This window comes from Brachyhypopomus gauderio, chromosome 13 (assembly GCF_052324685.1).
Source record: "Brachyhypopomus gauderio isolate BG-103 chromosome 13, BGAUD_0.2, whole genome shotgun sequence".
NCBI lineage: Eukaryota > Metazoa > Chordata > Actinopteri > Gymnotiformes > Hypopomidae > Brachyhypopomus > Brachyhypopomus gauderio.
The window spans coordinates 11,060,392-11,087,957 of record NC_135223.1 but is presented as its reverse complement, the minus strand read 5'-3'; the positions used below and the strand labels follow the sequence as shown (position 1 = coordinate 11,087,957).

At 41.2% G+C, this 27,566-nt stretch overlaps 1 protein-coding gene across 6 annotated transcripts; it reads right to left on the bottom strand.

The window, feature by feature from the left end:
- Positions 1–280: 280 nt before the first annotated feature.
- Positions 281–25,046, bottom strand: LOC143473731 (histone-lysine N-methyltransferase ASH1L-like). 6 transcript variants are annotated; one of them, XM_076970838.1, is made up of 16 exons: positions 24,642–24,799; positions 21,474–22,128; positions 16,603–20,221; positions 13,052–13,790; positions 12,675–12,769; positions 12,261–12,334; positions 12,125–12,167; positions 11,786–11,858; positions 11,318–11,408; positions 11,153–11,205; positions 10,443–10,654; positions 9,505–9,621; positions 9,340–9,394; positions 8,471–8,585; positions 7,922–8,196; positions 281–966 (listed from the first exon to the last, which is right to left on the bottom strand). In XM_076970838.1, the coding sequence occupies exons 2-15, from the start codon at positions 21,999–22,001 to the stop codon at positions 8,089–8,091; spliced, it is 5,922 nt and encodes a 1,973-aa protein (XP_076826953.1). In that variant the 5' UTR covers positions 22,002–22,128; positions 24,642–24,799; the 3' UTR covers positions 281–966; positions 7,922–8,088. The 6 variants fall into 6 exon arrangements, with proteins under 6 accessions (XP_076826953.1, XP_076826954.1, XP_076826958.1 ...); XM_076970839.1 differs by having other exon boundaries at positions 24,620–24,776; XM_076970841.1 differs by lacking the exons at positions 281–966; positions 7,922–8,196; positions 8,471–8,585; positions 9,340–9,394; positions 9,505–9,621 and adding an exon at positions 10,939–11,022 and having other exon boundaries at positions 10,515–10,654; positions 24,642–25,046.
- Positions 25,047–27,566: the final 2,520 nt, after the last annotated feature.

Sequence of the window (27,566 nt, the reverse complement as noted above, 5' to 3'; positions counted from 1 at the left end):
ACATTTAGTACAGAATATCTGAAACATCCAGACCACCAGGTGTCAGTATAATGACTCTTTCGTAACATAAAGAAGAATTGGAAAAAACACTTATTGTTCCTTTAGTTTCAAGGACGGAGAACTGAGGTCCTCTGTGGGTACATCCTCTTCTTTTCTTTAATTGGTACTCTAGAATAGAATTTCACTATCCCACAACTAGGCTCACTGTGTTGTATCAGTGTGAAAAAGCCTTTGATAAATCCACCAGTGACTTAACATAATCAGGCAAAGAGACACTGAAGACACTGATAGAAACTTTATTGAGACCTAACTGAAACCACTCACTAAAATGGGGTCTCAATGGCTAGGCTGGACCCCCAAAAAATCTTGTTGAATTAAAAACTATTTTACTAAAAACCATCTCTTCTAAAGATTATCTCTTAATATCTTATAATTAGCATATCTACAAGTCTGACCTAACAAGTTAAGTGTTCAACATTCCTGCATTTGAAGACGGGACATTTTGACAGAGGTAAAAAAGCAGCATGGGGACAAAAAATGGCATCTTATTGCTTTTAAATACTAGGCACAGCTCACATTAATTACATCATTGGTACTATGTGCAGTCATTGTACAAGGCAAATTATGAAATGTATAGGACACGGTCATGAAGGAAAACATATGAAGTAATACATTTGACTAAATGCACATTTTAAATATTTGTAGTGTATTCCTTGGCTAAGATTTGTCTCACTAAACAGCTTTTTCATGCCATGCGTTTCAGTTACACCAAGTAAAGATACAAAAGAACAGTTGGAGTGTTGATAAAAGTTTGAGTAAGTGAAAGGAAGGGTTTGATTGTTTTTGATGAACAGTTCCTTTCTCCTCAGTCTGATATCCTTTCTTCCCAGAGTAGTATGGATGGGTGGGCTTTCAGTCTGAATGTTTATCTCTTCTTTCCCAGCAAGCATCCCATCCAGCAGGGCTCTGTTAAATGGAAGGTACGCAATCTGTTAAATGCAGATACATCATCCCTTCAAACACTAGTAAAGTACTTAAGCAGCAGTTTGTCAAAGCACACATACTGTAAACTGATTGCAAAGCGTTAAAGAACTTGCTGGCACATAAGTAAGTCTTTGAGTAATGGTACCACTCCGAGACTCGTTCGTTCCACCAAATCCCTGTGCAGGTAGGGCCTATCAGAAGCTCGTGCATAATACCCAAATTTGTTTAATATGTAGGTTATATGCTCTTCTCTTTAAAGGATTTTGAAGCACTTAATAGAGGGTTGAAATCAATCTTGCAGCACCTGGCTAACAGTGGTGTTAATTGTAACCCCAATAAAGTACAGACAGCCCAGGGGAAAATTACATATTTAAGGTATGCCATCTCTTAGACGTGCAAGTGACCCTGAACCAACGGATAACAGGTCATTGCAGAATGTAGCAGAATGTTGCATACTCAATCCTAGTTATTCACAGATTATACAACCAATTAACGATTCTCTGAAAGGGGCAGGTAGACCACATGAAAATATATAATGGACATCTGGTTGTGCCTTCTGTACCTTAAATAAAACAAATATGTACATCTCTAAAGTTAGGACTCGCTAATTCTCTCCTGCCACTTACACTTGACATGTAAGTAAATAGAGGACACATGACAACTGTATTAAGATTCAATTTACTGTAATTGCTCAGTACAAAACAGTGAAATGCAGCGTGTGCTCCCTGGGAACAGAGACCATGACCTCGTGGATCGTGGCACACAGAGCACACAGCTCAAAGTACTCCAGCTGAGCTACAGGACCACATCTACTACAGTTTATGGAGAGCGGCGTATTTTTTATGGCAGGCTTATTTTTCATTGACAAAGCTAAGCCTGAATCTCCATTAAAAAGAGCACCAGATGTTGATACCGAGGTTTCTCACTCTGGTTTTACTATTTTATCAAGTAAATAATCAGCAGTGATGTGATAAACGCAATAGGATATGGAGGGAAAAAGGGAATCATTTTTATTACACTGAAGTTGTGTATCCACATCTGGCAAAAGGGAATTACACCATTGCTACATCACAGATAAGTGAAGCACAGTCAGAGAGTGAAAGAGTGTCCTATTGAAGAGGCATGCAACCTTTATGTTGCTTGGTAATCTTTCTATGTTGAAGAGAATACATTTGCAGGAAGGGCAGGACATAGATGTAAAGTTTGCTGTGGCCAGCTAGTCTGAACAACTATACACATTATCAGAAGCATGTGAAGTCTTAGTAAACTTGAACAAAATGGTTGCGGATGGAGAACTGTGGTAGTGGAGATAAGACTCCATCTGGAGTGATCCAAAGGTGACTGCAAATCTGCCAGATCTGATAATGGGTACTATGATTCACCTTTATAGGTTATGTCATACACAGACTGAGGTGACATCAGCTTGGACAGACTTGAGGGCTTTCGAAAGTGAACAATAACATTCGTGATTATGATCATTGGGGTGCTGCATGTGCCTGCTGGAACCCTGGACTGACACTCAAAGGAAGAATGAAACAACAACCTAGATCTATGCAACCATTTGCACAGCTGCAAATAAATTGAATTAGCTCATTATGAAACTGTAGGGGGAAGAAAAATTTACTGGGGTTTAAAGAACACTTCACAAAGTGGGCAGGAACATTCCCAAATGCCTGTGACACAATGGCCAAAGTGGCTGAGGTGTTACTGACAGAAAAGATGGGGACTATTGTCTGGGCACCCATTTTACAGGAAATGCTTTTGAAAACGGTGTGACAAGCTCAAGGAATCAAACAGAGGTTTCACTATTCATTTCAACCAGAGGGATAAGGCTTAGTTGAGTGAGCAAATCAGAGACTGAAAACTCAAAAACAAAAAACCCTCAGCAAAACTTGGGTATAGACCATTTTCTACCAATGTTAGTAAGCACAGAGCAGCACTGAATCTTGCTCATCTCCCAGCTGTTCTTCTCCCCTAAGAGCACGTCCAACCAGTCCAGAACTACAATCTTCAGTCGAGCAAAGAGGACATGAGAGGACATTCCTGGTGATGGGTGAACATCATCTTATGGGTGATGCTGCTTAACTACAGTAAGTGTCTGGCTCAGAGGGTCTCACAGGGTCTCACAGGGTCTCACAGGGCCCGGGCAGTAGACAAATCCAAGCTTTGACATACATGAGAGCTTTGCAGTGGAACCTGACATGAGGTCCTGCTGAAATCAAATTTTCTCCTAGCTAGACTGCCCACAGTACTCTTCACTACTCCATCAGTGGCCTAACAAGAAATGCAGCCTCGGTTCATCTGACAAGAATGAAAAAATATCAGCGTGGGGATCAGCATGAGGCATAATGTTTCCTTCCCACTCCTCAGGCTCCTAGAGAGTCTTTTGAAAATGTCATGCACCCAAAACACGTCTATAACCAATACCGATGAATACAATGTCATCTGTGTGGAGAAAGAAAACCCTGACAAGTTCCCAGACATGGCTTCTCCCTCTTGCCCTGTTTCCTTAACTTTCCAGTGTTTTGTTCCACATGCTTTTTGTTGTCGTTCTGAGTTACTCCCCTCGATTAGTTCTCTGCCCTTGTTATTGCTGCCACCTCTTTCTTATTATCCTCTCATTTACTTGCCTATTTATAACCTGTGTTTAACATCTTCACTGGTCATTGTAAGTGCTTTGTTATGTTATTTGTTAAAACTGTTTTTCATGTTTCCTTGTTTCTTGTGATTTTTTTTTCAGTTTTCCTGATCTTAGCTTTCGTGTTTATTGCTTTTATGTGTTTATTGTATCATGTGTTCATGTTGGTAAGCCTGACCCTCAACCGTTGCCCTCTATAAATCTCACTGCTCTTAGCACATCATGTTTGCACCGCGTGACACAATGCTGCAGTGTCATGAATAATAATGAATCCTAGTGCAAATGGGTTCACATGTGGTTTGATATGGGATTACTCTGGAATAAAGCAATCAATTATAATAATCAGTATAAAATACACATTGATAACTGGTAAAATACTGCAGTGGGATTAAACAGTTATTACTGCCCTGGAGTGGATATACTCATGAAGTGTGCAATGCAAATCTATGGAAAGACAACTTGTGCTCCTGTAAATTCCATAAAATGTACACAGGGCTTAAATATGGACTGGTTCCAGAAGGAGGGCCCTTGCCATGATTAATGGGGGCATATCTACTCGTTTTATATATGCAGAAAGATTATTTTACAAATGATGTTATGGTTAATTATTCATGACAAAGTGTAGAGATGTGGTATCTGACACTGCAGCTTGTGTGGGTGCTACTGGGTCCACAGCAAATGCCATTTCTATAGCCTTAAAATCTAAAAAACACCATTCATGTATCATGTATCACCATTGAGGACCAAAGCTAATGCAAAGGGAGGAGTACTGACTAACCAAGCTACTTGCCATCTGGTTTCTGCAACACATACTATAGGGGAGGTAACTTTAATGGTAAACTATTATGGGTAACTTTTAAGGTAACTTTTATGCTCAGTTAGTGGAAGATGTTAGAATGTACAACATGGTCACTGCAGATTCAGCTAAAAAAATGTTACAGGGCCAGTGTGAAATTCATGCAGTCATGGTCCCTAGGTTGGTTCACAGGTACATGCTTCTGCCCAACCAACGCAGATCTTGTCATTTCCAATTAATGGTCATTTTGTATTGTCCAGGACAAGGGCATTAGATATGTCACAACTAATGTCATTAAGTTGGACAGCCTTGTCCAAGGAAAAATGTTCTGTTCTAGGTGGGTGAGTACAGCTCAAGTCAGGACAGTACCGCTCCAGTCAGAACAGTACCGCTCCAGTCAGGACAGTACAGCTCCAGTCAGAACAGTTCCTGCTACAGGCATCAAAACCTACCAGCAGCTGCTTAAATGCTGCGTAACCCCTAACACTATTTACGTGGTTCTTCGGTTTCAGTGCTGTGGCGTGTAAGCCACCCTTACACTGCTTGGTCTGTCCCAGTGTTTCTCCATGAATTCAATTCACTAGTAAAATCTGGAGGCTTTCCTAGCCCTGCACCTGCTCTTGGGGTACATTGTCAAATGATTATTGAGATATATTGTATTAATAATATGTCATAGAACTACTGGATGTATTTGTATACCAAAATTATCTAGGATCTATACTGTCACACACTGTAATGTGGCACTGCTGTGTATTTCCCTGTTCAATTCACACTGTTCCTCATTGTAAAGCCATCATTTGGTAAGAGGAGACATTACCTTGTTTCTGATTAAACAGCATCTAGACCTCTGGGGGTTCCATTTCTCACCTAACTATAACACCTCTACACCCCTAGGACTGTATAAAGAATTAACCTACAGTGCTTCAATATTTCCTCATAAGCTGCTGTTCTCTCCATCTCTAAATTGTATATGCAAATAAACCATTTATCTCCATTAATCTATGGATATTGCTGAGATTTAGTGCAAAGCTTCCAAAGTAACTGATACAGTGAGTATATAACAGTTTAGACAGTTTAACAGAAACTCTTAACTAGCATTAAAAAATGGCTACCAGCCAAGACCCAATCCACATTCTACACAGGCATACAAGTTAACAACTATTAGAACTATTGATCCATGAATGTCCATCAATTGCCAAACAACTCAACAAATTTTACTGTAGACTTGAATAGCCTAGCTGTGAAGATCTATGACTGACGAGATCTTAAGTTCTAGATATCTACAAATGAGAGGTATCTTCAGGAAACTTCAGGATGTAAACTTAAAACCGCTGGTGCTAGTTCCTCTTGTGTCATTGAAAAACGGCACAAATAAATAACCATCACTCAGTCCTTCCCTCAAAAGCACTCAAAACAATCACATGCCCTAGAACAGGATCCCTGTAGTTTCTCAACAGTGCCAGCAGGTTTGCCGGTAATGCTGTGGCTCGTACTGCAGGGAAGGGATCATTAGGAAGGGATACATGCTCCTATGTCAGGATCCATCTTGGTGACTTCAGCTCTAAATTTAACACAGCAATCCCATAGCTCCCATATACCAGGTTGTCCTGGCTGTCTGTGCCTGACTCCATCTGTCAGTGGATCACCAGCTTCCCCCTGTGTGAAGTTGGGCGGTGCACCTAACACTATCTGCCCTTCTACTCTGCCGCTTCAGAAGGTAGCGTGCTCCCTCTTTACACCAAATGACTGTTCCTTCAGGACTCCCTGTAATGATCCCCGAATATCCTACTGAGTGAATCCGAATAGAGGAAGAAGAGCAGCATGTGTCCTGATATAGGTTTAGCAGTCTCAAGCTAAATGTTGTAGAAGCTCTGGAGATGATTGAGAACTTCAGGAGAATTCCTCAACTTCTGGTTCCTGCTATCAATGACTCATCTTTCACTACAGGAGTCTTTCAATTTATCTTAAAATTGGAACAATAACTTTCTGGCATCTCAAAAGGGAAAACACTGTCAGCTCCATCTTAAAGAAGGTGCAGCAGAGGACATGCTTCCTGTGGAAGCTTGGAACATTTAACCTACTGCAGGCACTAAGAGCACAACTCAAATCAGCCTTTGTTAAATCTGTCCTTACATCACCCCTAAAGAGATTTACATTTTCAGTGCCTAAGAGATTAATTGGCAGTGAAAAGATATTTGGCTGTGCCAGCACAGAAGGTCCTCTGTCACAGTCCTGGAGGTCCTCTATCACACAGTATTTCAAAAGGAGAGAACTCAACATCATCACATAAGCTCTGCATTCTTGCACACTGCATTTTCCAATATTTATCTTTAAGGATGACATATCAACCTATCTAGACAAGAGTAACAAAGATCCAGAAACCTGACAACTCTCACTAAAAAGACTTTAACCAACATTGTATGAATATAGTGTAGATACAGTGTGTTAATACAGAGTTGCAGCTGAAGGCCTCATTTGATTGGCTCAAATGTGCTAGATTTAAATCAGCAGAGCAAATTATCAACCAGTGCTAGAGTTTGGTACCTTAAATCTTCACATTTTATATATTTGTTTAGCAGTTGTGAATACAGTTGTAGCTGCCTGTGTTTATGTATAAACTGTTGTCTGTTCTTATTTCAGATACTTATATATTATGGTAAATCGTTATGTCTTCTAACCAGGTGTTATTATATCAGCACAAACCAAGTTGTGGCACATCACCAATAAAACTGACCAATAAAACAATGTCTTTGTCAAAGTCACGGTCACGTTACAAACATCTGACTCAGAAATAGCTGAATGGGATAAAATATGAAATAGATAACATGACAAAGCTGAAGCACAGGAAGTTTGAGCCTAAGGAGCCAGGAACCTGATAGTTTGAGAAGACAAGAAACATCAGTGCAAGCGTTTGGAACAGCACCGAGTGAAGCCACTGGGCTGGGGTGTAAGGATGAAGGTGGTCACATGACCCTCTTTGGCGGGGTTTAAATGGTTAGTGTCATGATAATACATATCAAATAAATAAATATCAGTTTATAATGAGTATGCGACAGGACAGGTCACCAGTACAGTATATAGAGAATGGGTGTAATGTGGTCTGATGTTATGCTGTGCGTATGGTAAGGACCCTAGCTGCTAAAAATACACTCAAATATAATGAAGATTATGTGCTGATGCTTCTGGGTCACATGACGGTAGACAAGGTGGGAATTAATAATAGAAGCACAAGGCGGGTTGTATTGGTGTTTACTGCTAAGCACAGGGCAGTCTAGCACTGAGATGGAAATATGCATACTTGGTATATTAGCTGATCAGAGGCAGAATCAGAGGTTGAAAACAAGTCATGTAATGCCAAACTCTGAACAGTTAGAGAGGGATTAACCTGAACTCTGTCAATTGTCAGATCACGTTGGGTTCTGTGTGCTCTTATTGAGTGTTGTACTGTAAAGTGTATGTCTGGGAAGATATTGTGCATTTTTATTTGTGCTTGTGAGTCTCACCTGTGCAATGCCTTTGTGAGCACACCACACAACAGGTCTTTGGTATTGGAGGGCATTGTCTGCCTCTTCTTCAAGGCCCCATCATGCCTGTGGGACTGTTACCATGGTCCTCACCCCAACCACAACGTGCCCTGGGAGGCGGATGTGAGGGTGTGGCTTCGTCTCTCTTACAGGAAGCTGGTGGTGTGGGCTGAGGCTTCCCGGTGAGCTTTGCAATACGCAGCCCTCAGCTGGCTGACATCACGGCCAACTGAGGACTTTGAGCCATAGTACTTCTGATACAGAACACAGTATAATCAGCACAAAAAGCATGATATTAAGCACACACTAGCACATTTATGTGGTTCTGTAGGGGGTTGAGGGTACTCCACTGATGAATTTTAGAAGTTCACTACTGCTCGGGCCATCTGTTGTATTTGTTACTAGATGTTGCAGAGCTGTCCACTTTTAATGGAGGCAGCCCTAAATGATTCATTGCTTTGCACGTAAAGTAGACACTAAAGTAGAACGTTTCTTTGTGAACTATGAAGGCAAGAGAGCCCCACTGACCTCTCCGCAGTGGAATACTCTGAGCATGTCTCTGTGGAAAGACTCCAGGCTCTTATAGTGTCCTGAAATGAGCTGTGCCTGCACTGTAGTGAGATCCAGCAGAGCAGAGTCAGACCTGGAGTCAAAAGACAACACACACGCACACACACACACACCAACATGCACAAGAAGGCAGCATGTACAGCAAACAATAAAAGTGCAGAAAAATATTTCGAAAGGTTACGTTAACATTACCAACCTGATGTCAAATGTGATTTTTTTTCCCCTTAATGTGAAAGAAATCTGTTTTTTGGAGGGTTATGGTTAGTTTTGGACACACAAATGTAATCTTTTGAAATCAGATTCGAGTCACTTTTGTATTAGGTCCTAAATCAGATTCATATCTGGTCTGTGGCCAGGTGTCTTGAATAGAATGAGTAGATTGGAATTCACATGGCTTTTTGCTCATGTGCATGCACCTATCACACTGTCACCATCACAACCCAACAGAGCATTAGCAGTGGCAAACAGGATTTCTTTTCTTCTCGACCTGATGTACAACTGTACAACAGGAAACTGCAATGCATAGATGAGCTATTGGCACATACATTTTGCCTTTTGAAATATGAGTGACAAATATGTTTTTTTTTTATGTATCTGTGTGTGACGTTTTGTTGGACTGATGCATTAACATTACAATCAAAAATAAATTTTATGAACGTAAACTGTCATGATAGGCAAAGCAGATCAGAGGAAAAAAATCGGAATTGAACAACTTGGATTGTAATGTGAACATGGCCTAAATGTTCTTGTTGAAAAATGATATCTTAACAGCTCCACCTAGTGGTGTGTAGACAGGGTTTCTATCTCAGATTCTTTGGTAAACAAACCTCTTTCTGGAGCACAGGTTTAGCAGAGGAGAGGTAAGGGTTTGCCCAGACGGTCCTGCAAAGATACATGGAAGAACACAGAACAAGGGAGATGGAATACTAGCAATTAGTTATCCATTTTCCACCTATGTCCTGATAAATACTGTCTCAAGTCAGTGGACGTACCCTTGCAGGTGACGACGCTGTCCCAGATCTCCTGGAGTGTGTGTTTGAGGCTTCTGCTTTGGGATTTCACGTGTTCCGATTCTTCAGAGTATGGACTCTGCTCAGTTGGGCACCTGTCTGCAACATGCAAAACACACACATCTGCTTCCACTGTGTGTATGCGTGTGTGTTTGTGTGTGCGTGTTTAATAATGCACATATATTCGACATGAAAGCACTTTCATGGGTTATGAAAAATTTAAAATAACCGAGGCAGATGCTTGTGGTACTCTGAAAAACATCTTTAACATGAAGCTGTAAGAGTTCTATTGCCCATCTGGCTAGTCCTGAGAGGGAAGAGTTTGTTCAGAGACCCTGTTCAATGACATGACCTAAAGTACGCAGAGGAGAGAAGAAAGACGCAGGAAGAGGGGGAATAGAGCCGAAAGGGGGAGAGAAGCCATGGGGCAAAAGCAGGCCAGAGCACCGAGGATACCACGTCCTCAGGATCATGCACTAGATCCAACAAAGACCTCATGGTAAAATTATGTTGAAATGATCATCAAAACAAGAGTAAGTATTAAAATATTTTTTTATATCTCTTATATTTTATATTTTATATTTAGTTACTAATGCTAATATACTGTATATTATTAAGAAGTGTATGGAAATTATTCAGTTAATACATAGAAACTAATGTGAAAGGTATGTAGATGCAAGAGTGAAGCAAGTAACTATGTAAATGTATATATGGTGTCTTTAAATGTAAACATCCCTGTATATTAATGTTCTCTACAGAACATTACCTATAATGTACCTATAATGAAATATGGAGCAAACACATATGTGTAACTCACTGCTTTCAGCTGTACAGGAATGCCTTCCACTAATATCCATATAAGCAGTAATTATAAACATGTGCACACACAAATTAGTCCTCAACTACACACACTCCTAGACCTGGCTTGATGGTTGGGTCTTCTTCGATGACTCCATCCTCACTGTAGCTGCTCTCGGCATCCTCGATCCTCTCTGCCTCTCCCTCGATCTCACCCTCTCTCTCCATCTGTCCCTCTCGCTCCCCCACTCCCTCTCTCAGGAGACAGGCTTGTCTCGACCTCATCTTCTCATAATTTCGCACCAGGAAGACGCCATGTTTCATCACGAAAGTCCTACAGTGGATTACAGAAGTAATGGGCAGAGAGACATAGAGAAAGAGTGAGAGAGGCACAGAGATAGCAAGCATATATATATGTAGAGAAAGAGAGAGAGAGAGAGAGAGAGAGGGGGGGGAGGAAGGAGAAAGTAAGAGAAGAGGAAGAGAGCAATACCCAAAGAACCAGAGAGAAGGAAATTTGAGGAAATCTGTAATGCTAATAAAAGATAACTGCTATTTTGACACTGGGCATATATAATGCATGACAAAAGGCTTTCCAAACTGGAATAATATGCTTACTGTCCATGGCTGTCCAAGTACTTTGATTCAGGCAGACATTCTAACAAATTACATTACAACTCCGCTTCATTTTGAGACCACTGTCTAACAAAAATAAAGCAAGAGTGAGTCTGTGTTGGAAATTGCTTTGTTGCATATATGATTATATTGAGGCAACGATTATCCTTCTCCATGGCAATAAATGTCAATCGGGATAAACACATTTTTCCGGTACCTTTCCTCACTGGATAAGGGCGAGGGGAAGTTGTCATTGTCACAGCTTCCCTCCTGTCAAAGGAAATAAAGAAAACCTTCAGACGGACTAACCCCACCACGGAACGCCATAGCAGTCGCTCACACGTTCACCTCCTGGCAGCTTGGACGTGCAATATTTTTGTACCTGATGTTTGGGAAGCTGGTGTCCCTGTTCGCTATCATCATGCCGCGGCGAGCCACTGTCCGTGCCATCAGTCCGGGGAGGTTCAGAGGACCTATGGGTCATGTTTGGGACAGGCCACGAGAAGGTAAAGAAAGAGGCGATCATGGACGAAACTATTACTCCATAACCCCAGTCACCATAATCAGATAAAAACAGAGAGACTCATATCAACAGTGCATGTGCACAAGAGATTGTGTCCCGTGGTGGGAAAGTATTGAAGGACCTGTTCCAATTCTACGGAAAACAAGGCCCTGCTCACTTCCTTAGCTCCCTTCCTCAGCTCACTACAAACTACTGTTTTTTTAAGATCCTAAGAACTTGTGGACAACCTGGTTTTACAGGCCAATAACTGGGTTTGAAAGCCAATAACAGAAAGTTTAAATCAGACCTATGAGACAAGGCAAACAACGTGTGAAAGGGGACACATACCCATGACTGATGCAGGGAGAGTCTCCATCACAGCTCTGAACCACACAGCTTTTAAGGGGTTTGCAGGTAGTGTCTGCAGTCAGAGACAGAGCCATTACGTCCCTCTAAAAATACACTGAACACCCTTCTGAGAGGGCAAGAAAAATACATCACTCACAAAGAAGCTGCATCACCTTTCAAACCATATCCAGAGAACAGCCTGTCTATATAACCGGCGTTATTTCAGCTTTTTCACGCTCTCACACTTGGTCTGTCTCTCTCAAATAAACACACACACATACACACACACACACACACACACACACACATACACAAACGTACACATTCACAGACACGTACCAGATGTTGCTGCCTGTGGTGGAGCGTCAGGCTTTTCAAGTAGCTGTAAAGAGAAAGAAATACCCGCATGAGGAAAGCTGCAGAATCAAGTGTCCATCTTTTTTTTCACACTTTGCATTCCAGAAATGACAAGCACCTTATTGTGAGCACAAAGCCAGTGGATGTCGTAGGGTAACTGAAAGTCGATCCGTTTCAACCGCAGGTACTTTCCTGTCACAAACACACACATACACACACACACAGATGCAAACACATACGTTCACACAGAAGTGGACCTTAGGATTAAGATTTCATAATACTATTGAGACAAACAAACTCGCCACAGGAAGGAGACATTCAGATAGTTTTAGCTCATAATCAACCTACACTTTCATTTTCTGCAATATACTTATTAACCTAACACAATATTGGTATATTTAAGTATAACATTTTCATGAGCTGCATATAATGAAGAAGAAGAGCTGATTGTTGGTGGTTTTGATTCATGTGTGGCTTTGCAGTCAACCGTGATCCATCAGTTCCACCATGTTAAACACACAGACAAACTCACCCACATGTAGAGGGGGAGGAAGGAGGCCGTGTTCATGCTCTGATGGATTGTATTCTAGAACATCCATGCTTGACTCCTGTGGCAGCTGAGGAATGCTGTAATACACCCCCCCCACACACACACCCACACACACACACCCACATCCACACACCCCCCCCCACACACGCGTGCACACACACACACACACACACACACACACACACACACACACACACACACACACACACACACACACACACACACACACACACACACAGTGATTTGGAGTTTTACCAAAGTCATGTTACAGTCAGATGAACAGACAATACAGCTGCATACACAGTAAGCTGATTCTCTGTCGTACATGTTTATATAAAGTTTAATGCTTGTGAACTTACTCTTCAGTTTTATAAACATCTGAATAAAGCCCTGCCCATAAATACTTCTTATTGGGCGGCAATCTCTTAGAACTCTTCTTTGATTGGATATCGGTATCCAGGGATGTTGGCTGGCCAGGTGATGGACCAGAGGAAGCAGAAGGTGTTGAGAATGTGTGAGTGTGTTGGGGAGAAGTCTCTGTCCTATCTTTCCCTTCATTCTGTTCCAGATCTCCATCTCTCTCTCTTTCTGTGTTTCTTCTCTTTCTTCCTCTTCTCTGCTCTCCGTGAATCACAGCTTCTATCACTTCTATCACCGTGTCGCCTTGTCTTTTAGCGCTCCCTCCTCTTCCTCCTCTCTCTGTCTCTTCAGTCAGTGGCTGGAACAGTAGTGGTGCGGGAGGTGCACACGGAGGAGACAGGGGAGGGGGGTTCTTCCTCGGGCGGCCCGGCCCTCTCCGCTTCAACTCGCTGACAGCTGTGATTTCTAGCTCACGAGGGTCCTTATGACTGGGTGACTTGAAATGTGTCTGTGGCTTATCTCTTGTAAATGCAGGGTTTCTGGACTCCTTAAAACACGGGTGGGTATGTTCATGCATTAAACGAGGTGAACTTTGGCAGAAATGGCCACCCTCCTTCTGTAGGAACGACCTCTTGCTGGGCTTATGTCCCCTCGAGCACCTCTTCTCCGATTCTCCAGAGGGAAGATGACTGCAGTGATCCTTCCCAAGGAAGTGCAGGATACCAGCCTGGACAGAGTCTGTGGAAATTACAAAGAGAAGCTTCAACATCATGTCGTACTTCAATGAAGAAATTACTGTACTCCCTTCTAGATGCAGGACTACATTCAAAATAACAGCAGGAACCTTTCGTTTTAACCTAGGAGAAAATGTTAATACAAGAAATATGGAAGGACTGTCATGGCGGTCCAGATGAAATACATCCAGCATATATGACCTTCAGATGGATAATATATACATTACATAGGCTAATCAATAATCTGTAACAAAGTCCATTTTTAAAGTCACCCTCAAACCTGCTAACAGTCCTACTGGCTATGAATATGCTATCATACCCACTAGCAGTTACTGCAAATGCCCTTTCTCTCCTCTGCCATTGCTACTAGTTAGACGCAACCATAAATCAATATCACAAAGCTGCACCGAGGAGCATTCCACAGACCGCACTGGATCCCCAGAACAGGGATGTTGTGAAATCAGGGCGGACTGTGTGCTCAGGAACGGCCTTTCTGGAATGATCAAACACCTCCTTTTTACAGCACAGAAAGTACATCATACACCAGGGACTACAGTGTGGTGTATAAATAACACTACAGTTCAGCTGACTGTTTAAAAGCTTTCTGAGAAAGAAAAAAAGAAAGAAAGAAAGAAAACATGCTAAAATCATAGAGAGTGAGGAAGGAGAAAGACTTTGGTGTTCAGTGTTTGGTGTGGTAACATAGATTGCATGTTTGTTGCTTTGTATATCTAGCAAAGAGCTATTTTTAGTCTGAATGGGAGCCAGACAAGATCCCTTTAAAACTACATCAGCCGGATCAACATGGAAGTGTGAACACAAGTCCACAGGTAAGGTGTTATTGCAAAAGCGTATTTTTAGACGGAACAAAGGAGCAAACAGAGGGGATGGGGTAAAGGAAAGGGGAAGCAAGGAGATACAGAGAGAGCAGTATGACTAAAGATCTCTGGGAGCTTTAAGGGACATATGATCCCAGTTAGAATATGTACTCTTGCCAAATATACTCCTTGGCACTGACAAAAACAACATTCCCTCTTCCTTCACTCTGTCAATCATTTGGGAAATTTTACTTGGAGACTTCCATGCTAAGGCCCCTCCTCCCCTTCACCACATTTCCCTACCACTGTTGACCGCCTTAACTTCTCCCATTATACCTTTCCAACTCAAACAGTTGGGTACACACAGACAAGAGGTCTATGGCGGTGCTTTAAATGGAAATTTCTTGGCTGGCAGCTAACAGAATAAGCACATAATTCATAATAAAGAAAATATAGCATGATTCCCAGTGATTCAGAGGGACTTCTCCACTTAATGAGGGTGAGACCCAAAGTTAGTGTGTGAATACTGAAAGTGAGTGAGTGTGTGTGTGTGTGTGTGTGTGTGTGTGTGTGTGTGTGTGTGTGTGTGTGTGTGTGTGTGTGTGTGTGTGTGTGTGTGTGTGTGTGTGTGTGAGTGAATAGCTTTGGCAGCGAACACAAACCAAGCCTATTCCTGTTTAATAAAATGTGAGTAACTGAAATGTAACTCAATACCCTGTTGTTAGCATTTGATCAGAATACAGTTTTCATTTGCTGGCTTAAAAATGGGAAATATAGTAACCAGGTCCATAGTGAGGCATGGACAACCACTGAAAGAGCAACTTTGTTTAACCATGTTAATTGTTTAATTGTTTTGTCATCTTTATATATATATATATATATATATAAACACTTTGTTTTACACTAACACTGAAAACAGAAACAACCTCTTTAATTAAAAAGGAAAAATATAAGTAGCCTGCTGTAAGCCTGGTCCATCAACAGAACAACCCATTAAGGCCTGGAACGCTTTCAGTTCACACTTCTTATGCCTACGTTTCTACACACACACACACACACACACACACACACACACACACACACACACACACACACACACACACACACACACACACACACACACACACACACACACACAAAATGGATAACAGAGACAACACACCACCCAACACCACATGCTAACTCTGCCTCTGCTGAGAGATGTTCCTCACATGCTGAGGTTTGCTTCTTACCATATGTTTACCTGAACAGTGAGGAGCCACACAGTGCTTCTAATGTCTAAGAGGGAATTTTGTAGATGATGCCTCTCAGTAATTAACAAATTGGAGGAATCTTATAGTAACTTCCAAGTTCACTCCAACACATTTCCCTATTAAGTTAATGCCTGAAGTAATGTCAGAAAAGAATTTGCAAACATGTTAAACACCAATACCACTGCTAGTCCAATAAAGAATAAAGCATTGAATATTCTAGCCAGCAGTGTTACATAAGGTTAACAACAATAACACCAGTGCCAGAAAACCACATAACAGAGTGAATGTGTAACAGCGAAAAAATAAACAGAAGTAAAGCTCACACCTCTGAAAGGACCTTACTTGCTGCAGAGAATCTGAGTATGTAGTTACATAGAAAGCCAAAGCGTAGTCTGTTCTCTGATTTCTTATGCAGCCAGTTAAACAGTGGGTGCTGAATGAGAGGAGAGTGCTCCCAAACATAACATAAATTGCCCTGATTTATCTGCACAAAGACTGTAATCATCTGCACATGTATTTAGATTGTTTCTAAAATGTTACTCCACAACATCAGTTATTCAATCTTTTAAATAACTATAACTAAATAACTATAATCTAAAATCAATACAAAAGATTTAGAATTTTCCAATTTAAAGACCATAGTGTTCATTTCTTACTTTAGAAAACACAAAAAAAATAATATGACTTAATTCATAAAAGTGATTAATAACAATAATATTCTGTCATAATTAATAAATTAACTTACCTTCTGCTATCTTTTCTACAAAAGAGAACTCGTGCATTGATGTCCCATCTTCTTGCATTGACACATCTGATGCACCAGCCACACCAATATCCTTTCTGGTCCTTCTTTGACTCTGGGTATTACTGAACAGTTTAGGTTGTCTTAAGAAAGAGTGAGCTCTTCTGCTTGATTGCTTAGGTGATGTTGAGTCTCCATCACACTCTGACCCTTCCAGAATATCATCATGGCCATTTGACTTAAATTCTTGGTTTAGGCTTCTGCTGCCAATCTGCGGTGCATGAACCCTCGTCCATTGCCATGGTGGTTGATGCTCTGACCATCTTACTTCCTCCACTGGTCTCTGCTTTGATGGACTCAGATGAGTAAGAGGCAATGTTTTGTCTTTATTTTGTATTTTGGAGAACATTGAGGAAGTAGGTAATGAGGAAGGGTCTTTAGAAGAACAGTCTTCTGAATTTTCATTGTCTTTTGCATGCTTATTTTGCCAAAGAACCCACTCAATGCCGTGCTTTCTCTCTCTCAGTCCAGCATGTTCATCCCTTCCTCCAACGTCCTTCTCTCTCTTTTCCTTTTGCCACCTCTGCTTACTACAGCAATCACAGGAAAGGTGAGGTGTAACTCTGGGGTATGTCCCTTGTGACTTTCCTCCCCAAACTGTTGGGTCTTGCCTTAGGTGCTTGGTCCTCTTCTTGTGAAACTTAGAAGGACTTATAATGGGATTTTTAGAATAGTGATGTACATATGATGGTGGAAAGGGTGATGGATATAAAGGTGTAGTGGGTGGGTATCCTCGATAGAGTCCAAAACCAAGTGAGGTGGTCGTGAATGGTACTTTGTAGGATGGATGGAAAAGTCCACCACCCGAGAGTGGATATGCAAGTTTGTGCATCACAGGAAAATGAGTAATAATTTGTTCACTTGGCTCAGAGGAGCAACCATGCTTCCTTCTTGAATTTGTCATTCTAACATAATGAAGAGGATCACAGGATAGGGCAGAATGGGGTGAGTAATATCCACTGAGGTTAATTTGAAACATAGCTGGAGAGTGAACTTTTTCTTGTAAGCACTGATGATCATGAGTTTGACCTTTGCCTTTTACACTCTTTCTTCCAGGAGTGTTACCATCATCATCAAGCCTTGTTCTGGTGATGTGATGCACAATATGGATCTCACTAAGTCTTACAACTAAGTCCTCGACCTCAGCAAGGAAATCTGGGTCCTGTCTTTTGGCCCTGAGTTGCATAAACTTCTTCTTACATTTATATTTATGTCTCCTAAGCTTGTCATGACCAAGACAGTGATGACTCTTTCTATGGCACTTAAACTTATGTGCCCCTTGATCGGTGAATGCCAGTGAAGGGCTGGGAATATGTTTCCCATTAGAATCCTTTGCTACACTAGAGTGCACTGGCAAATGTGCAGGAGGGAAGTGCTGAGAATCTAAGGATGAAAGAGTTTTTGGTCTTGCCTTAAGGGACGTACTCCTTGGAATACCAGTCCCGGTAAATACAGCACCCGAAGTCATTCCGGAGGAAATTCCCATATCAGTTGACAACCTGGTATTAATTTCCTTTTCACTTCGATCTAAAGTGGTTTTGTGATTAATTCCCACCCCAGTATTGCTAGTCAGTGTTGTTTCATAGTGAGCCTTGGAATTTTGTTGTTCACATAGGTGTATGAAGGATGTTGCCTCTACTTTTTTGGCATTAAGATTAATTTGTGAACCTCTAACAGAGGATGAAGAAGAGGAAATATTTTTGAGTGTACAAGAGGGTCCAGACAAGGAACCAGTTTGGGCCTCTAATGATTGATGCATAGATGCAGACTTTGAGTAAAACTGCAGAGTATCCAAGGACATTTGCTTAGATGCTAAAAAGGGAACTTGCTTGGATGCTATGGTGGAGATTCTCTGACATTTTGGTTTGCGACCTCTCCTCTTTCCCATATAAATAGTTCCTCTTTTGCTGACATTAATTTGAGGACCAAGTTTACCTCCGAAAGATGTTACAAGGGAGGATAAAGAGTGTGTAGCAGGAGAAACTGTGCTGCATACATCTACCCCACTGCCTTCCTTAGCGGACTCAGCACCGTCACACTGGTTCTGCCCCAGGAGAATGTGTGTCAGGACCTGATCTCTCCTCTTTACTCTCATCTTATTGATCTTTCGGATGATAGTCTTCATTATTAACCTATTGCTTCTGTGGCACTTTTGAGTATCTCTTGCTTTTGAAGTCATTTGATGATCTCCAGCACCCTGTTTCTTGGAAACGAATGCTGGCTGAACTCCCTGTGTTGTGTTAGAAAGAGACAGCTTGGGGCGTCCTCGTTTTCTTGGCTGTTTCATATCAGGTTCTGAATCTGGCTCTTGTGGATCTTCATGATTTGATGGATTAGCTAGTTGAGAATATTTGCACTGTAAAGGTACTTCCAACTTGATCATTTTTGGGCGACCCCTTTTCCTTGGTTGTGTCTTACTAAGAGATGACATTTCTGAGGTGGCAATTAAGTTCTGAGATTGTTTCAGGTTGGGAGGTCGTCCGGCTAGTTTTCTCTCACGTTGAGAGGAGGATAGGGTCTTCGAAGACTTGAGGGATAGAGTTTCGTTTTGTGAACAACCCTGCAGTACTCTGGTACAGGCAACAGGATTAAAGTTACTCTCACTACTCAACTTTGAAGTTTTACTGCAGCGAAGGTGTCTGACCTTCTGTTTCTTTGAAGGGTTTTCATCTTGCTTGAATTTTGAAGGAGAGCCATCCATAACAAGTTTTACTGAAGCAGGAGCTTTTTGAGTGTTCATTGTTGGGCTTTCAGAGTTAGTAGTAGATGAGCAATTTGTTTTACTTTCCTTTTGATATAAGCAATGTGTGACCTTTTTCCCATGCTCATTAACATGTGATCTTTCTGTACTTCTATCGTTTTGTTGCTCAACATGGACTGCTTGGGACGAATTCATGGTAATTTCTGCTCCATATAGATGTTTATTTTCATTGTGTTCCTTGCTCCCTTTACTACTCTCTGATACGCCTGGTGTGTTGGCACTGCTCTTACTGGGGGATATGGAACCATCTACTTGAGTAGAAGAATGTACTGGTGGGGCATTTGCACAAGGACTCGACTGCTGCATGGAACCATTCTGCTCCTCATCCTCGTCATTAGCAATTGTTCCAGAATCTCTCTGGTTGGGATGCTCTAACTCTTCCATGCAAACTTCATCTTCCTTTCTTTTCAAATTAACACTGAAATACGTTTCTAAATTACTGGAAACATTCTTTAGAAAACACGATGTTTGTTTTGGGGACAGTGAACTTGTGTTATGTGATACAGTACATAAGTTGGTTTTACTCTGATTCCCATGACTGGAGATTGGACAACTCAGAGCTTGCTCTTTCATGTCCTTGTTAAGAAGTTTCATACCCTCTTCTAAACTGGAGTTCTGCTGTAATGGTGAGGAAGAAGAGGGACTTGGTGCGGGGGAGTGTGTCTGCTTTATGGGAGTAGTTGCAGTTTTCTTCTGGGTAATGGACAGTTTGCTGGATGACTGTGGTTGAACTGCATTAGGAAATTCTTCTACCATGACGTTTGACTGTAAATTTGCTCTTCTAGTTTGTTTTGGAAGAGCCTGTCAGAGAGGATGCATAATAAAAGGCAATTATTTTCACACACAAACTAGTCTTGTCAGTCTATCAATCTGTGTGTCTGTCTGTCTAGTGAACAAGTGAAATCCAAGCTTTCTACTTCATTCCCAACACACACACACACACACACACACACACACACACACACACACACACACACACACACACACACACACACACACACACACACACACACACACACACACACACACACACACACACACACACACACACACACACACACACACACATGCTTACTTCATGGGAAAGCAGAGCATGGTACAAAAAGAGTGTGGCAGGAAAAGGGAGGAAAGGAGTGCAGTAAAAGAGTCAAGCACAGGGACTGGAAATGAGGTAGATAGTCAAAGGGGAGTAACAACAGAAGATGAACTGCTAGTTAATCTCTTTAATGTTATTTATAAAGTACAAAATATCAGTGACTGTCCAGACACATTTGTCACCTTCCACAAGTCAAGATAAGCTTTCAAACCATATTCTTAATCATAATATTCAAGGAGTAATATTTACTATCTACTAACATTCTCTGAAAGTCCGGTGTATGTTTTCCTTTTTTGTATTACCAATATTACTTATGGGATTAGTCTGTTCTGGGCTTAGTCTGTCCTCTAGCATTACGCATCACTGATTAAAAACATAGGGCCCTGTCTTTATCAGGCAGTAGAAATGACCTACAGAACCACTGCCACATGTCACCAAGGGCATGAGAATGTATCCATGAGGTAACTCTGATTTATAAATGCACAGACACATTCATGGACACTATGCGCAAAGGGGTTGTCTGAAGTAGAATATAAATGACATGGGGTGATTAATTAGTGTCAGCCAATCATATAAGTTGTTCCACACATTTTAAACAGCTGTGCTAAACACAATAGTGCTTTACAAAAAGAGTGTATCAAAGAATATGTCTTCATATTATCATGCAGCTGTGAAAATATTTTTGATGTTTGAGGAGTTTGAGTTTTATCCTTGTCTCATCCTCATATACATACAGGTAACGGTGGAACTAGTTATTACTTATTTCTATAACCCTCAAACAAAGAGTTTGCTGAGATGTGCCATAAACGATACTAATTATACTACAATTATTAATCACACCCTACCTACAATTATACAATATGAAAATTAGGATTATCACTATTCAAGGTGCACAGGTCATGGAATAATGAGAAAAGAAGGTTCAATAATGTTTGGTATAAACTGAGTGGCCCTTACCTTTTCAGCTGTCATAGTATTTGTGGAGTCTGAAGCTGGACACGCCCTTCTGGAAGGTATCAGTGATGAGAGAAGCGTTGTTGGTGGACTTGGATTTGTGATGGCTGAACTTGTTGCAAGGGATTCTCCATTGTATTTCTTGTGAACAGAATGATGTAATTGATTAGAGCCTCTGGTTTTAGCCGTCATACCACCCCCTTCATCAAAGAGGTCATGCCCAATTACAGATCCAGGCCTCTGAGAACCTCGAACTGTGGGACGACATATGAAGTTTTCTAGTCTCTTTGGGGGTTTCTTGGTTCGTTTAACCCCAAGTCCAATCTTGACCTTTAGACTGCTTTCTGAGTGGTCAGCTTCATGGATTGCTAAATCCTGCAGATGCTGATCTCTGCCGTCAATTTCTTTAAATGAAGCATCCAGATCTTCAACTCTGGACCTTCTCATTCTTCTCCTACCCTCTATCCTCCTATACTCGCCCCCTCCCTCCGGTGTCAGTGTAGGTAGGTCCTTCTTCATTTTCTTTTCCATTTGGACTTTCGGTAATGAGACAACACAAAGTGTAAGGCAACTTTTCCAGGAACAATGTTTGTTGAATAAATGTTCAAACTCCTAACCAATTAAGTTCAATGCAATCTTCTTTTACTGATTCTCCAGCCTAGAACAGAAATGCAAGGAGGTCATGGGGAAATGAATGGTAAAGAACAGTTTATTATAATGACTTCATTATTCTATAGATTTGTCATAATACTTGTTGTAAGATTACTACTATTAGCAATAGTAGTAGCTGCATAATCTGAAACATTACATCTCTTCAAACAAGTTCCCACAAATCGTTCTTTGAACAAACCCTGAAAAATTCCCTTGACTGTTTTCTAGACAAGTCAGCCAAAACTGTTTTCTGAGCTGTCCAAAAAGCAGGTGCTTTCCAAAAAAAGATGAGCTCATTTCTATGGAAGACTCTGAATGATGATCTCAGTGCACTGCACAGGGGACCCATAAAATACAGTAGTCAACCTCTAGCCTGAAGGAAAAAACATACGACTACAACGCAGGATGTGCATTCTGCTAAACAGCTGTGGAGGTCGATACTGTATGATTCAAAGAACTCTGAGCCACAGAAAAAAAGCAATTTCTTGTGTATCCACACTCATGCAGTACAATCTCATTGGTAGCATCTCAGGACCTCAGTGTATGTAGTGATCATAATCATCAAAAATGTAATGATTACTGCATGTAATATTACTGCATGGTTGAAGTGGAACCCCACTGTGGACAATGTTCAGTGGTTTTCTATGGAAGGTACAACATTCATGGGACTCCTTTTAGGATTTGGTGCTATAAAAAATAATCCCAAAGGAATGGAGGAATGAAAAATGGGCCTGTGGAAAACAGAGAGAGTGCAGTGCACAGCGCGCCTGCGCGTATGTGTGTGTGTGTGTGTGTGTGGGGATGGGGGGGGGGGGGGGGGGGGGGGTGTGCTCAAGAGCAAAGTGGAAAGGATATTTAAGGGTCTCTTTCCCTCGCTGGGACCTACGCCTACTTTTCAAAGTTTACCACAATCATTCATTTTGCTTCTACCTCCTTCCTATTAAGTTTTTTTTGCCCCCCCCCCCCACACACACACACACCCTTTCTATTTCATCCATCTCATAATAGCAAAAACACCGCCCTCATCTGCACGATATATCCCACTGAATACTGAATAATAAACTTCATGAAATTCATTAATGAAAGTCATGATCTCCCTGCTGTACCATGGGTCTATTTCTGAAATCAGATGATCTCCTTAACAATGGTGATGCTGATACAAATCTTGAAAATGAGAAAACAAATAAATGATTTAAGGGTCTGACTTTCTTTAAGTCAATTCAAGTTAGGTATCCCTTTTCTTCTTGCACCTCCCTTCTTGCTCTCTACTAATACTCTCTTCTATTCTATGACCTTGCATTCAAAAGCATTTACTTCACAAGTGCTACTCTTTTTCCTTCTTTTGTCCTCTTACCTCAACATTTCCCTCTTCAGATCTATTTCAGCAGTATTACTGATTCTTTGTTCCACCATATTTTATTAGTAATTAGTTCAGCACTTTTGTTCGGTCTTCCGACAGGTACTCTCATACCCTTTCCATATCAAGTGCAGTTACCTTCCAGCAAGTTACTATATTTCAGTTATTACTTGGGTGATTATATTAGACCAGAATTCTTAGTTCTCAAATAGTTTCTCAACCAACCAACATGACTTGACAACAATGCAGCTCTTTGTTAAATCACTTAGATGTCACTCATAATCTTTCGCAATTCAGGCACCTTGAAACTGTCATCCATTGCAGTGGGTAAACCGCCCTTATTGTAAATCACAACATAGAATACGCTGTCCAGTGCAGGGTCATAAGTTCATCTGCTCATTCTCAGTTTCTGGAGTCTTCCCTGAGTTTTACTGAAAAGGGACCTAGATTACCATCGACTGACAAACTTAAGACCGACTCCCATTTCTGCGCTCTTCACTCTGACCTAGATATAGAAGGGTGTTCCGAAAATAGAATAAACTAGAACCTAAAGCGACGAGGAAGAAAGTCCACAGAAACGTGCGTAATTAATTAGTAGCCTATTATAATGGCGTTTCCGCCACATCACTACAGAAGAAAAACTGTACTTGTTAAAGGAGCGCAGAAGAGAGAATGAGTCTATTGCCTTACAGCCTACATCTCTGGGTTAGTAGACTACACAGTAGTTGTGCCAAAATGAGAAACCTGCGGACATGATGAGTAAAAAAAACAGTAATAGTACAATATGACAGTATTGCTTTTAGCACTAGGTAATTACGAAGTGGAACAAAAAATATTATGAGTCTTCAAAAACAATTGATCTAGAAATAGATGGGACCTCTGTAATAGCCTGTCTCGTGCTAATCTAAAAGCGAGTGCTGCAGCCTAAATCAAATAACCTAACTAACCGCCTACAAATATTATCACAATATATCGTAACGATCTGCCAAGGCCTAAATATGAATGTTCCGTTTCAAATTACATCAGTTGTTACTGAGCAGGAGCTTCACTTCACTGTGGTCTGAAGTCGGAGATGGCGATTTAGAAGACGGCAATAACGATTCCCCTGTTCGTTTATGTTACAAAATGAGGGTTGACTTACCCACGCCGCAAAGAGCACATACCTGAAGAAGATCCCACGACGAGGAGCAGCCCAGCTCTCGTTTACAACGAGCCGAGGCGAGCAGAGCAGGGATGTTGCGCGTCCGTTCGAGTGATGGACCCGTGAAGATGAACGTTGTGCAACAGCGTACGACACTCGAGTTCCCCCTTTCTCCTCTGAGCCCCCCTCCTCCCCTCCCGCTATCCGTCTCTTGCGCAGTTGTTTTACATCTAAAGCATAGTCGTACATTGTGTACCCAGATATCCAACTACTAGTAATCGCTGAAGGGATCAGTGCAATCCCGTACCCAGTAAAGCCTAACTGTTCACCACCGCTCGCCATCAGTGACCCGAAAAAAGGCAGAAAAACAAACTCGTAAAATCGGACGGAGCATAAAACGGGTGCTTGCCCATGGCACGTACTGCTATATTGTCGGAAGTATTTTTGGAAGGGTCAAAGCAATGATAAAACAGCGTTCCGTTTGCTTTATCCAATCTAATTGGCAACCAACAACCATTGTGTCTCATTTTGACTTATTTTGACTTATTTTTAATGTAATGATTTGTATTATATTATCAGAATATATTTTATGTCGATTGTTGTACACGAATAAAAGTTCCATATATTAATGTGTATATTTTCTAAATTTGACCTCGTCGATGTTTGAATTATTGCCATATAACTGGATGTAACATTCTGCTACGTTTCCTGTAGATACTCGCAGCGTTGTAATTCACTAACGTTGTGTGAATCAAAATAAGTGCACTACTTAAGGTGACCAGAGGTGGCGCTCGATCACGAGTTTGATCCCGCGTACTCTCAAAATCCTGTAAATAGGCTAATGGAACAGCGACACTGGATATTTAAGAACATAAACATTGAACATCTTAAAAAGTAAAGAAAACAAGGGAATCAAACGTGGTATACTTCACTGTACTGGTGAAGTGAAGGTCCTTGGTGGAGCAGAGGAAGAGATATGTGATGATGGGTCATTTTAAGAGTAGTCTATATATAATGTGTCTACTGTAATAGTCAGATATACATATATTTATTATGAATATATCATATATAAAATTTTTATCTGTCTTCTAATTTATCTAAGCATGCTTTCATGGTGTTACGGGCGAAGAACGTACAGAAAAAGGTTCAGTAATTTGAACATAACGACATAACCCCGTTATGACAATATGGGAGACGTGGGGAAGAACAAGAACAAACGACAACGAAAACATAAACAAACGCCACGTGCTCAACATCGCCGCGTGCTGGCTACTGCAGGCATGGGAATGCCACCGGGACACATGCATTAATTAGGATGCTGGGAACAGAGAATATGATATAGGAATAATATGAACATTCTGTATCACATATATTACAATGTCAAACTCATTGCCACATTTGAAATTATGATATGCTGATATCTTGAATAGAAATGTATAAAAAATGTTAACCTTTATGAATACAATGATATTTTGTTTTAAGTACATTTTCCAAAAAATCTCTCACCCTCCAAATTATCAGAATCAGGTGTTCCAATCACTTCCATAGCCACATAAAATGTATAAAATTAAGGACCTAGACATGCAGACTGTTTTTACAAGCATTTTTGAAACAATGGGGAGCTCAGTGAATTCCAGTGTGGAAATGTGATAGGATGCCACCTGTGCAACAAATCCAGTCGTGAAATTTCTTCACTCCTAAATATTCCAGTCAACGGTCAGCTGTATTAGTAGAAAATGGAAGTATTTGGGAACGACAGCAACTTGGCCACGAAGTGGTAGACCACATAAACTGACGGAGCGAGTTCAGTGGATGCTGAAGTGCGTAATGCAAAGAGGTCAGTCAATCACTACAAACATCCAAACTTCATGTGGCCTTCAGATTAGCTCAAGAATAGTGTGCAGAGAGCTTCATGGAATGGGTTTCCATGATCGAGCAGCTGCATCCAACCTATACATCACCAAGTGCAATGCAAAGCGTCGTATGCAGTGGTGTGTGTGCACAACGCCACTGGACTCTAGAGCAGTGTAGGTGTGTTCTCTGGAGTGATGAATCGTGCTTCTCCATCTGGCAATCTGATAGATGAGTCTGGGTTTGGGGTTGCCAGAAGAACGGTACTTTTCTGACTGCATTGTGGCAAGTGTACAGTTTGGTGGAGGGGGATTAAAGTGTGAGGTTGTTTTTTTCAGGAGGGGCTTGGCCCCTTAGTTCTAGTGAAAGGAACTCTGAATGCTTCAGCATACCAAGACATTTTGGACAATTGCATGCTCCCAACTTTGTGGGAACAATTTGAAGCTGGCCCCTTCCTCTTCCAACATGACTGTGCAGCAATGCACAAAGCAAGGCCTTAAAGGCAGTCTGGTGTGGATGAACTTGACTGAGTTGAGTCCTGACCTCAACCCAATAGAACACCATTGGGATGAATTAGAGCGGAGACTGAGAGCCAGACCTTCTTGTCCAACATCAGCATGTGACCTCACAAATGTGTTTCTGAAAGAATGCTTAAAAATCCTCATGAACACACTCCTAAACCTTGTGGACAGCCTTCACAGAAGAGTTGAAGCTGTTCTAGCTGCAGAGGGTGGACCGACGTCATATCAAACCCTATGGATTAGGAATATGATGTCACTTGTGCTCATTTGTGAATCAAGGAAGGTGATTGAATACTTTTGGCAATATAGTGTAGGTTAGAATTGGAAAGTGCTATATGATTTTAAAGAACTGATTCTGTTGGTTAACATCGTATATTTAACACAAACAATCTTTATACCCAATGTTAAAATGGGGTAGTTATTTGCACATTAGCATATTATGCTAATTCACAGTGTTGTGATGACAGCACCTAATAACTTTGGTTACGCTGGCATATCAAACAAATTTCAGGGTTTGCCAGGGATAAGGTAAATACACATGAGGATATACATTTGCCTATACTTCCCTCTGCTGC

Coding starts and splice junctions, on each gene's coding strand:
- LOC143473731 (XM_076970838.1), bottom strand. CDS start 22,001: ATGGAAAAGAAAATGAAGAAGGACCTACCTACACTGACACCGGAGGGA. Junction 20,222..21,473: donor ATACTATGACAGCTGAAAAG/GTAAGGGCCACT, acceptor CCTCTCTGACAG/GCTCTTCCAAAACAAACTAG. Junction 10,655..11,152: donor CCCTTATCCAGTGAGGAAAG/GTACCGGAAAAA, acceptor AATCCACTGTAG/GACTTTCGTGATGAAACATG.